General features: G+C 35.9%; 1 protein-coding gene across 1 annotated transcript in view; it reads left to right on the top strand.

Annotated features, from left to right (window-relative positions):
• Spink5 (serine peptidase inhibitor Kazal type 5) overlaps positions 1 to 11,227 on the top strand; it is a 70,384-nt gene extending 59,157 nt beyond the window's left edge. The window contains exons 25-31 of the mRNA XM_045132890.1: positions 112 to 239; positions 1,047 to 1,110; positions 1,773 to 2,089; positions 2,742 to 2,814; positions 5,554 to 5,684; positions 8,149 to 8,239; positions 11,102 to 11,227. Coding sequence (XP_044988825.1) covers positions 112 to 239; positions 1,047 to 1,110; positions 1,773 to 1,904 — 324 coding nt within the window. The 3' untranslated portion in view covers positions 1,905 to 2,089; positions 2,742 to 2,814; positions 5,554 to 5,684; positions 8,149 to 8,239; positions 11,102 to 11,227. The remainder of the gene's footprint in view (positions 1 to 111; positions 240 to 1,046; positions 1,111 to 1,772; positions 2,090 to 2,741; positions 2,815 to 5,553; positions 5,685 to 8,148; positions 8,240 to 11,101) is intronic.
• Positions 11,228 to 13,272: the final 2,045 nt, after the last annotated feature.

Raw genomic sequence — 13,272 nt, 5'->3', positions numbered from 1 at the left:
TGTGAGTTCTTATATAATAAATTCATTCATCATGTTGTCAGATGATAAAGATTAGTTTACAATAGTACTGTATTGATCATGGTAGTAATATATTTTCCCTCTTATTATCAGGATCTGTGCCAGGAATTCCGGAACATGCAGAAAGATGGAAAGTTTATCTGCACGAGAGAAAATGATCCTATTCGAGGTCCAGATGGCAAGATACACACGAGCAAGTGTGTCATGTGTCAGACCATTTTGTACGTGGAAAAGCAGATCAATAAGTTTGATAAATAATGCTTGTTTTCTAGAAAATAATTCCTGTCACTTTAAAATCTATGACACTTGAATTCACACATTAGAGATAAATTGTAGGTAAATGTGTACAGTTAGCACTGTGACAAGGTTTTTTTTTTTTGTTTGTTTGTTTGTTTTAATTTCAGTGATGACAAACAGAACCATATGTGGAATTTTTGAGGTGGGAAAACAATTACTTTGTAGTGATGAAAAGTCGTTTTCTTTTAAAGAAAAAAAACCTGTCAGTGAGCAACCTGGAATAGGGCCATTAACTCTAGGGAGCCTCAGATCATCATATAGATAAAACAGCTATGATAACTTTGCAGATAGTTTTAGTTGGGGTACAAAATGATAATACTTTTAAACTGAAAAAAAATGCATTATAACTAAAATAACTAAACCTGAGACTTTTAATAATCACTTACCTAAAAAAGTAAAGGAAAATGAGAAATGAAACAACTTTGTATATGAAAGAAAGAACAGATTTTATTAAGAGAAAAAAAATCAATGACTTTTTAGAGTCTTTTAGTTCTAGATGACCTTACATTAACTGAATCAGTAAACACTGAGATATTGCCACAAAGATAACACAGAATTCCAGCAATCACAGCCAGAAGTAAATATATAATACATTATATACATTTGGATTTTTGCACACTTTGAAAAAATAGTGTTAGATTTGTTCATATTTAGAATTATAAAAACATACTTGGGTGAAAGCAACGCAGTAACAATCCTAGAAACCTTACCCAATGTTTTTAACTTCACAGTGAGCAAGAAGCTAATGAGAGAAAAAGGAATGAAGAAAAATCCAGTTCCAAGTCCTCAAATAATGTAAAGATCATTTCTTAAAGGATACTGAAATAATGACTATTCCTGGTCTTCAGAATCTTGCTTTCTTTCATGTTTTATGGATAATAAATTTACTAATATTTTATTTCATAGAAATCTGATTTCGCCAATAATGACACTTTGCATGATAATATATTTCTTTTGTTCTGGTTGTTGGGTTTAAGGCATTTCTTGACTTTTGTGAAGAATTCTCCTAGTATTTGTGTCAATGATCGCTTTTATTTCGTGGGTAAATATAGAAGGAAAACAGAGGGAACGAATCATTGCCACCTCAACTGCATGTTGCGCTACCATGTGAAGGGAGGCTTCCGTAGCTTGGTTCATGTTGATTTAATAAATGCCTCGGTGAAGCTAATCTCAAGCCTCCTGTTAGTTTCCGTCCTTGATGTCTCTTTTCTGTTTTCTCCAGATTTTCCCTGCATCAGCGAATCGGTACTGTGAATGTGTCATGCTGCCTTTACTGTTTGCTTTTTGAGACTGCTAAGATCTTCGTTCAGTCATTTAACAGTGATAGTTCCATCTGCAGCAGGATTAGAGCGCTGTGGGTTAAGAGCACAGCTTGTGTGGAAAACTGGTGCAAGGAACCCTGTGCGCAAGGAATGGGAGTGTGTCCAAGTGTTGTTTTATGTTTCCCTCCATTTCAGGAGCAGTGCAGAGAGGGTCCGAACAAAGCCGAGGCAAAGGATGCAAAATTTAGGCAGTCTGGGCATGCCTTGGCCTCAGTTGCCAGGATCAGTGCAGTGAGTGCAGTGAGCGCCCCCAAATCAAGCTTTTGAAAACCCTGTAGCAGCAGAGGGAAGGGGCCCTATTCACTTCCCTTTATCATTTTCTAGGACGAGTGCTTGGAGTTTCGAAAGAAGCTGAGGAATGGTGAGCTCACCTGCACCCGGCAGAGGGACCCAGTGCGTGGACCTGATGGAAAAGTCTATAGAAACCAATGCTTCCTATGCAGAGCCATCTTGTGAGTGAAAGTGCTCTGCTTGGGGTTGTGCTGCAGGAGCACTATATTTTTAGAAATTGCTCATTGAAAACATATGGGTGACTCCATGGGGTCTTAAATATAAGTCTTTACAATCAAGTCCCTTGAGTTTCTGAAATAGCAGAAAGACTACTTTGGGAGAGAGGAAAGCTGGTTGTCAGTTGCTAAGTATTAATACTTCCAGCTATGTCACTTTTTACCCACTTCCAGCATCACAGTCAGAAGATCTTGTTCCACAAATATATCAGACTTGATAGAAAAGTCATTCTTAAAAATATATATAGGATTTTTATTTCAAATATATATTGAATAAGAATGTTAAGGCTGGAGAGTTTCTAACTTATTGTAATGAACAACCAAATTTCCAGAACACAGGACTTTGCACCATGGTGGTGGTTGTCATAAACACTGTAAACAATGATACTCAGCTTCATAGCGCATGTTCTTTATGTGGTGGGGATTGCCACTATTCCTCTTTGAATTGACCTATTTTTCTCAACATACCATGGCCAAGTGCTGATAGAATGTTCTAGGGCTCTCCTGTATTTTATTGAGATTGCTTATTTTCCCACTGGATGTTATAGAGGTGGTCATTGTGAATTCTATTTTAATTTCTTTTTCTTTCTTTCACAAGACTTCAAGAAAAGCTATCACACACTAGAGCCACTGAGCAAGAAGGTAGCCTAGAGTCTTCCAGTTCTTCTCTGGTAAGAATGCTTATTTCTGAGGAGTTTGATTTTTCCCTTGATGTTTCTGCTGCTGACCCCAGCCTTCCAACCTTCCATACCTTCCATTTGCACAGAAGGATCTGGAGAGGATAATTCAGCACAGCTTCAAATGCTCTGAAGAGCAAGTGCAGGGCTTGCTTGAAGAGTGCTCTGGGATCACTTTTCCATGTGCTATTCTGCTTTTAGGGATTATTTGCTCTAAATAACTACCATACCTGGAAATTTTAGGAAAAAGGTTTATGGTGAGTCTGTTTTCTTTCATGCATGGTCAGTGATGTAGTCACATTTGTAAGTCTAGCCAATCAGAAAAGTTTACCCACTCAGCTTCTGCTCACTTGCCTCCCACCACCCAATCTTTTCTCAATATCCGAGAATGCAAAATGAAATAAATGGTAGGTGAGAATTGAGCCCTCGTGAAAGCACACTACAAGGAGGCAAAGACCAAAGCACCCCAGCTCATTACCAAGTGCAAGAACCCACAGAGGAGATGATGATGGATTTCACCACTGTGTAAGCTGCACAGCTCATGAGAGATGCTTGGATAGTGTGTGTGCCTGTTGAGATAGTAGATTTAGTCAAATTGGTTCAGAAGGGGAAAAGAGAGAGTAAGTGGTAGATATCAAAATTCTTTTATAAGTGTATTAAATTGTTAAGATGGAAAAAATAATAAAAATACTAAGAAGTGATGCATACAAGCACACACCAAGAAACAAAAAGCATCTTGTTCTGGTTTCCTCTGGCTAGGTTATGGCAGCTTATTGAACACTACAGTGGCAATTATCTGAAAGTATAACTGATATAGTTGGCTCAGTCCTGCTTTGCCAGAGATTCATATAATTTTTTTCTGCATTCTCCCTGAATATTGAAATTAATATGGGACTCACCACAATCTAAAGCACTTCAGCTTAAATGTTTAAATTATATATCAGAAGATCAAGAAACAAGCAAGAACTGCTTCTTGCCTCTGAAATGGATATTTCCAGATAAAGTACTACTTTTCAAGAAATTTATTAATTTAATCTAAATTGTCAAACTTATTGGAACATTTCTATATTGTTCTTTTATCTATGGTTCATATAGTTATGTCTTCTTTACCTACACATACTTTACAGCCTCTGTAGTTGACTTTTAAAAAAATATTTTTTTTCAATGCAACTAAATTTGGGATCTTTTCTGCTTGTGACTTTATCCTGTTAACTCATTCTTTTCTGTTTCCTTTGGAGTTAATTTCATTATCTGATAGCTTCATGAGATGTTAGTTTGAATCATTGATTTTAGAACCTTAATTTTGTTTTGTTTTTGTTTTTTGAGATAGGGTCTCACTCCAGCCCAGGCGGACCTGGAATTTACTATGTAGTCTCAGGGTGGCCTCAAACTCATGGCAATCCTTCTACCTCTGCCTCCCAAGTGCTGGGATTAAAGGCGTGCATGACCATACCCAACAGAACCTTAATATTTTTCAACATATGTACAAAAATTATAATACTCCCTCAGATATCTGCATTAGCTGCTAGGCAAGTGCTCTATCTTTGACCTATATCCCTAGATCTGGTGTATTTCTTTCTTTTAAGATTTTTTATTTTAATTCAGTTTTAGTAATTATTTATTTATGAGAGACAGTGAGAGAGCGAAAGAATGAGTACAAGGGCCTCCAGCCATTTCAAATTCACTCCAGATGCAAGCACCACTATGTGCATCTGGTTTATGTGGTTACTGAGGAATTGAGCCTGAGTTCTTATATTTGCAGTTAATCAAACACCTTAACTGCTAAGCTCTGGTATATTTCTTGCAAACATTAGCTAGCTTACTTTGTTGTCTTTTAACTGGAATAACTGTTATTATTTAAAATGTCTGGTAGTATTTAATTTAAATCTTCCATTATTCTTTATTTATTTATTTTTAGTTGGCATACAGAGATTTAGGTATCATATTCATTCTAAACATTCCACTATCCTATTTGCATTGAAATCCATTCTTTCTCTTTTAGCTCTAGATTTCTCTTTTCTTTTATAATTATTTAAATTGTTTTTCATTATTGATATTATTTATTATTATTGAATTTATCCTTCTCAAAGACTATAAAAACAAATAAGTTTCTCATTTTATGATTTTTTGTAAATCAGGGGAAATTGCTGATACCTAGCACAGGCTCTTAGTATATGATAGACACTGTTAAGTATGCATTTAAATGCATATTTGATTGAAGCCCTAAAAGACATACTATGTGAAATTATTCATATTTGTCATCTGAGAAAATTATGTCTCAAAACAGCTAGATAGATAACTTCTGTAATTATTGGTACAGCAAGGAGTTACAACTCCATGCAATTATTATTGACTTTTACATTTTTTCCTTTCTAGCTTGTCCACAAGCAGCACCTCAATCTTTACATGCTATTTCTAGCTTAGTTATCATCCTACTTGCCTTCTTGCAAGCATGCCCCAGCTTATCACACCTTCTGTTTTGTAGAATTCATGCTTTCTTATTGTTTTAACTTTTCATTTCTTTCTTTAAAACATTATCCTCTCTAGTTAAAAGTAGCCAAATCCAGAGCTTTGCTCACTTAATGTGGTATGAAATAAATATGTTTGCATAACACATGTGATCCTATTCCCAAATATTTACGCTCAGGTTATTAGCATAACCAAGAGAGGACCTAAACCCATCCTTCCTATTAATGCTCTTAAGCAAATATAGCTTGTGCTTTGCTGGTTTAGGATTCTGAGATGTGCAAACACTACCGAGTGTTGCCCAGGATGGGTTATCTTTGCCCAAAGGATATGGAACCTGTCTGTGGTGATGATGGCCAAACTTACAACAACCCCTGCATGCTCTGTCATGAAAACCTGTAAGTACAGAAGCTGCACATGTCAGTTTTCAGTGCAGAAGTTTTCATCTGTAGTGTTGACATTTAGTCATGTACTTATATTAATTTGGTATGTGTCACAAATCATTTACTATTCACCAGTAAAAATTCAATAAGTTGTGAATCATCCTTCTCATAATTAAAACAAAAATAATTTAGTGTCATTCCTTTAGTGAAATTTATTTCAACCATTATCATACATTAAAGTCTAAGGTAAAAGAAAAAGTAGTGGGGTCGCAGTGATTATAGAACATTTTATAAGTATGTGTGCAACTTTGGGAATATAAACATCACATGTCTTGCATGAAGCAGAGGAAAGCAGTTCACAATCATTGTAACATGTAATCAGCTCTACCTATAGTATCTAAATGTTTAAGACAGTCACTGAGTGCCTGTATTCCATAAACCTTCCTCTTGAAGGAGTGGTACCATGCAAAAGGAGCACAGTAGCATACAAAAGAATATTCCCTAGGAAATATGGCACATCTGATGTTTGTTCTCGGATTTATTGATATTTGTGTATGCAGAGCATCTTGTTTCATGGAGTTTCAGTTTCTTCATTGGCCTAATGGAGCAGCTGAATTTACAGATTATTGAAAAGAAAATAGGTATGAAAGTATTTTAGAATAAATATGAAACTATTTTGGTGCTTTAGTTGATTTTCTGCTCAAATTCTATCTAACATTGGTAGTAATTTCTTATTGCTTATACACGTTCCTCACCTTCTCCCCGTCTCCACAGGACCAGTTTTCCTTTTAAGTGTGGTAGTATGGTGACCAGCCATAGTTTCCTAACCCACCCCAGCCCACCATTATAGTCCAGGTGCTATTCTTTCCTTTTCAGAGCCGTTTAAGAAAGGTTGAGGACATGAGTGTAGGATTTCTTGATGACCTTCCTTTCAATCCTAGAAAATGTTTGAATTTCTATTTATTTCTTTTTGAATAATATATCTTACAAAAGAAAAGGTCACTCCTTACTCATCTTCTTAAAAGATCAAATGTGCTAATTATATGTCATCACATTCATAGGTACAGTAGAGTGGACATGGCATTTTCACATTCAATCAATTGGTCTCCATAACCTGATATGGAATTATACTGCTGTCTAAGTAGGAATAGTCAATTGAAGGGTCAGAGAGTTAATTTGTTTAAAGTCTCAAATCTAGAAATTAAGGTTAGGCAGCATCTTAACCTTGATTTTCTCAGTCTAGATAGCTGCTTTATGTTTTCCTCTCTATCCTACCATTATTTCCAGAGAAGTGGTCCATAATCAAGGGCACCAAAAATTCTTGTGATAATATGAAGTTGTTAAGGAAGCAGTTTGTGCACCCCATATCTATGCCCTTTGTAGAATACCTGAAATCCATTCAAGGAACCTTTAGAGCTTGAAGAGACTCCATCCTTGTTTATATAACTTTACAAGAATTTAGTTACTATATATACCCCATATAATCAGCCTGAAAATCCTTTAATTCCTTCTATTATAAATGTCAAGACTTACCTTATCAACATAATTGTGTGTAACTTTTCATTAAATTGTGAAAAAATAGTAATAGTAATAGTAATAGTAATAGTAATCGTCCATTCACGAAAACTTTAGAGTCAGAAACTCAAGAAACTATTCAGTCTATGCCAGGAGAGAAGATCAGAATCCTTCCCCGTGGTGTTACACGAAATTAAAGGGAAACATTTTCAACTTAAGCAGTGTCCAAAGCAAAGTCCACTGCCTCAATGACCAATGAGAGGGTTCTCATCACCACAGGCAAAGAAGTGGAAGCTTGATTCATAGTTCTTGAGTGTAAAACCTTAAAATTCTAACTTTTAACTGTTAAAGATCACTTCAGGGCTGAAGAAGTGGCTTAGGGGTTTAGGCACTTGCTTATGAAGACTAAAGATCTAGGTTCAGTTCCCCAGTACCCATATAAACCAAATACAGAGGGTGGCACATGCATTTGGAGTTCATTTTCAGAGGTTAGAATCTCTGATGCACCCATTCCCCCTCTCTCTCTCTCTCTCATAAATAAATAAATAAAATATTATAAAAAGCTCACTTTAAATTATAAAATAAGGACAATGGTATAGTATGTTCTATTCTATTCCCAAAGTCACATTATAGATATTTAATGTAGTCAAACAGCTCTCTGGGATCTGATTTTCTCATCTACAAAATAAATGCTTTTGGACTCAGTGATCGCTAACATTCAGCATTTCTGTGTGCCTATTAAATCATGCCTGAAATGAACAGTTTCAGAGCTAGAGGAAGACTTTGGCAGAAGAAATATTTATTGACTTGCATCATGTTGACTGGAAAATGTTTCAAGCAGATCCCAGCTCCTCCCACTTATTTCAGTTTGGTTTGCTGTTCAAGTCTCACTCACATTGGGTTTTCCCCACTGATCATAGCTATGGATTTTCCCACCATTGAAGCATCCTTTGTTCTGTTTTAGGATACGGCAAGCTAATACACACATACGCAGCAAAGGGAGGTGTGAGGAGAAGAGCATCCCAGAAGCAGTATCTGCCAACACACTCACATCTGTGAGTATCCTGCCTTTCAGGGTTATGGTGGAGGACACAGCTGGTTCTGCTCTCATTTTATTGCATTGGGTGATGGAAATTTCTCAGATCAGACAAGTCATACTAGAACAGATTCCTCCAGAACTGGTCACATTACCACCAGGATTATTAAGTAAATATTGAAACATGTAAGAATAATTATACAGCAGATTATATTTATATTTTAAACTAATGCCTAGACCCACTACTAGATCATTCATGAGCAGTCTCTAACATAAGTTCTTTTTCAGGTTTGGCTTTATTTTCTGTGATTTACAATTAAAGGATTAGACAGAATCCAGGAGATGTCAGGTCATAACAACAGGACTTAAATTACTTCTCTTCAATGTGCTTATTCTTGCATAGTATAAGGATTTTAATTTTGCTCAACTTTAAAATGAATCTTTTTATTTGGTTTGTATATACATTATCAACTTTGAAATTTTCCATGCTGGTAAGATAAGATATAAATTAGGGAGATAGAAACATTTTAATGGAGAAAATGTGTTTCTTATAACATAAATATGGGTTTGAATTCCAGTTGGTGTTCTTCGTAGATGAGATCTCTGATGAACCCCATAAATATTCTATGCCCAAGATTCAATGAATTATTGGGACTACTCAATAAGCACAGGCATTAAAACATTCAGCAATGTCTGAAAAATCATTTACAGATTTATTACTATTAGCACCAACACTATTAATTTTGCCAAGACCTAATGATTCGAAGGAAATATACTTAGGTACAAATTTCAGAACAACAAGAGCTAAATAATTTTTATATAAGCTCAATAGAGTGCATTTAAAACACATGTGCCTATAACTTTCATCTTGTATAAGTGACTTAAAAACAAATTTCATGAGGAACTTACCTGAAGTTATATAAAATTATATTTTTGGGGGGCTGGAGAGATGGCTTAGTGGTTAAGCGCTTGCCTGTGAAGCCTAAGGACCCTGGTTCGAGGCTTGATTCCCCAGGACCCACATTAGCCAGAAGCAGAAGGGGGCACATGCATCTGGAGTTCGTTTGCAGTGGTTAGAGGCCCTGGCATGCCCATTCTCTCTCTCTCTCTCTGCCTGTCGTTCTCCAATAAATAAATAAAAATGAGCAAAAAAAGTTATAGTTCTCTAAATGGTGAATAATCTTGCCATGTTTGACACATATGGTTTTGTAAAGAAATTTACTTATGAATGGTTTATTTGTACTAGACAGTAGGCACTGTTAAAGACTACTCTTAAAGTGTCAATTGGTAAAAGCAAATCACTATAACAAATGGTATACTGGACCATGATCAGGCTTCAGTTCCTTCCATATGATTCAGTAGTGTGACCCTGGACACAGGAGATACAGAATGGAACATGGCCCAGCATTAATCTGATGATATTCATGGTTGAAATATCCTGGAGGTTAGAACCTGGTGGCTGACCTTTGTCCTAGGTTCTTTGAGGCAAGCTGGCATTAGAAGAATGTACTAAATCAAGGCAGTCAATTTTTGTGGAGGCATGGGTTGAGGATACTGGAATCCATTCTTTTTTTCTTCTAAGAATGTCTTCTATTATATGATAACAGTTATATAGTGACTGATGGATTTAGATAGCCTTTTTGAGTTGCATGTAAATTTTCTTTGCTTCTACACAATAGTCTTGGAACTAGGGTAGAGAAGTCATCATACTTTGCCTTTTATAGACAACTGATCCTGGGCACATTCTTATCTGATCAGCATTATTTAATGAGATACATAAGTCTGATTCAGATATTCTGACTTTATTTCTTATGCCTGCTATGATCCTTTTAATTCCAAAAGATTCTGAAAACAGGGAGCTCTAGAGAAAACCTTATCAAAATTAGAAGAAAAAGTTCTGTTTCAGTAACAGGTTGTGACCTCCTACTCAAAACAATGTTGGCCCATTATCAATTTATACCACCTGTAGCCAAATAGTATCTCCATTAGGGAAAATACCAATATTATTTTGTGAGATGCATAAATTACTATTCCAAACTTTACTACACATATTTTCAGGGATTCACCAAGACCATAAATTTCTGGTTGAGCCAGAGGAAAGTGCAATTGATAAGTACAATGAAATATGTGTTAAGTTTGCAAGTATTGCTGCACATACCATGGATGACGTTAGCTAATGATGTGCAGGCATATGTTTAAAAAATACCCGGGCATATTTGCCCTTTTTAAAATGATTTTCAAATGTTTTTTGTTTTTTCAGTGTTAGGGTTTTTTTGTTTGTTTGTTTTGTGTTTTGTTTTTTGGTTTTTGGGGCAGAGTCTTGCTGTAGTCTACACTGACCTGGAATTTGCTATGTAGTCTCATGATGGCCTAGAACTCAGTGATCCTCCTACCTAGGCCTCCCCAGTGCTGAGATTAAAAGCATGTGCCCCCATTCAAATGTTAATTTAATGTTTTAAATATGTATTACAAGAATGTTTGAACAGATATGTGATTTATACAAGGAAAGGGCCCAATGGTAAAACAAACCATGATAGAAATATGTTACAGAAATTGAGTTCATCATGACTTAATCTGAAAATTTAGAAAGTCACTAAATTCTGAAGCACAATGTTCTCATCTGTGAGATGGTGCTAATAATACTGCTTTAGTGCCCTGAGGTTACATGTGATAAAGCGTAGAGTCCAGCCATATTCATTTTTGAGTGCATCTCAACAGGTGCTTAAATAACAATGATAGGGGCACATTGGGTAGACTGTAAGCATAATTTACAATTGTTAATTCTTGGCAGAATACATGACGCATGCATTTCTTTGATTATAGTACAGCCCATTCAGTGTCCTTGAGTATGATCATCTAACCTACTCATCTTCTTTTCTAGGGCAAATGATGCGAGAATTGGTGAAAATCACAAAGGAAAATACACCTCCCCTTTCTAAACTGCATACCTTTACCATCTGAATATACAGAACTTCTTCAGGGCTTATCTTTTTACTATAGAAAATAACACAGAGCTGTTGGTACTTGACTCATTGATTTCTAGTCTTTCCATCTCTGTACATCTAGACATTGTGATCTGAGGACATGGAGAAATATCTACACAGTCTATGCTCTGGAAATCTCCTGATCACAATGCTGTCTGTCCAACTGCCTGTTAAATAAAAGTAGAAACTCAGCAGAACATCCTTTTGGGGATTTGTTTGTCACTGCTAGATAATAGGAAGTTTTAAAAAGTAATCACTGTGTACAGTCTATATTTTGCTTCTAAGCATATTGGTGCACACATTGCTGCCATAGTTGGGAAGCAGTGCAAAGAAAGGAGGTGGGGCAGTATGGGCTCTAGGGAGCCAGAATCCATATAGAGCTGCATGCCCACACCAGATCTACTGTCTAGTTCTGTACTTCCATAATGACATAACTATATCTCAGTTATCCATATAGAGCTGCATGCCCACACCAGATCTACTGTCTAGTTCTGTACTTCCATAATGACATAACTGTATCTCAGTTATGCAAACTGCACACAGTGACATAAACCCACAATTTCCCTTACCTAATCATCTACCTGTTGAAAATGTTCTACATCAGAGCCTTGCACTTATAGTCTGGAAGAGTAAAGAAATGAGTCACCATTATGTATAAGAATCTGGAGTAATACTCTCTAAAAGAAATGTTGTGCAAGCTATGTATGTAACTTAAAATAAATACTTACTAGTATTTACAAGAGAAGAGGGTAAAATTAATTCTAATAATGTATTTTAGTTTTCCCAATATAACAAAGCTATTAATTTAGTCCACACAAATGTTTTTATTTAAGAACTCTATGATGTTGATGTATATTTGGTGCCGTCTGTAATTCTCAGCCACATATCCAGTGTTTGGGAACAGCATATAGAAATTGCTATGGTAGACAATACAATGGCACCATGAGAGAATAAACATGGGAAATCTGAGGAGGAACCTAAGCATTAGGCCATGGTAGGCTGAGACAAACTCCAGCTCCTGCCTCTATGCTAAATCTGTTGTTCTCAGAATCCGCTTACTAGTATTCTTGATAGTGCTGGGAACCTGAGTAACCTACATGTTCTATGTTGAGGCTAAGTAGATTCCAAAGGAAGAAAGCTTATGGAGAATACTTTATTGCCCAGGGCATCTCCAGCTACAGAACTGTGCTTGTGTGAGTGACTCATTTAGATTTGGGAAGCTACTTTTTTCAAATTTTTTCTCTGCTCTATTTTTTTTAAAGAAGTCTTTACTAATCCAATTATTATAGGATTTTGTGATTGTTGTCCCTTGTAACTAAATGAAAATTATTCAATTTCTACACTGCATGTTTCCATGTCATTGTTAAAAAGAATTGTAATCCTTTTTGAATATTTTTGAAGCATGAAAACTATGGAAGAATTTCAGCAATAAATAGATAAACACTGTTAAGACTATTCTCTTTGGCAATTTCAGGATCAATGGAATAGCATGTTGTCTCTTCTTCCTGTTCAAGTGTAGAAAATTTAGACATTTTTTTTCTCATGAAGAAATCATGAGATTTTTCAGAAATACATGTTTGCTGTGTCACTCTATTTTTGAAAATATTTGGTCTGGCCGTGGGGAGGTGGTCGTAGTTTAAGTATGGTGGCACATACCTGTAGGTCAGGCACTTGAGAGACTCAGACAGGAAGATTGGACTTCGAGGCCTGCTTTGGCTACATAGTGAATTTGAAGCCTTATATATCTAAACCATATATCTCTCCAATGAAAGAAGAAGAAAGTATAGGAGGATATTCAGATATTTAAGAGACTGGTTCAAATGAATGTCAAATTTAGGACAGTTGTTCTCAGTTCTCATCAATGGTATAAAGTGTGTAAGGATGAAAGAGGGTCATTACATTTTAGACAACTTAGAGATTCTGTATTCCATTTCTAGTACAAATTTGAGATTCCTGGCATTGAGAGAAAAACAAGGTGGTTATAGGAAATAGGAAATTATGAAATATATTCACTTCCTCTACCAAGGAAGGCTATGTTGATGAGGTGTTTCTCAGACATCATTTGCAA

This window comes from Jaculus jaculus, chromosome 13 (assembly GCF_020740685.1).
Source record: "Jaculus jaculus isolate mJacJac1 chromosome 13, mJacJac1.mat.Y.cur, whole genome shotgun sequence".
NCBI lineage: Eukaryota > Metazoa > Chordata > Mammalia > Rodentia > Dipodidae > Jaculus > Jaculus jaculus.
Note: the sequence above shows the minus strand (reverse complement) of the source record. Positions and strands in the feature narration are given on the sequence as shown.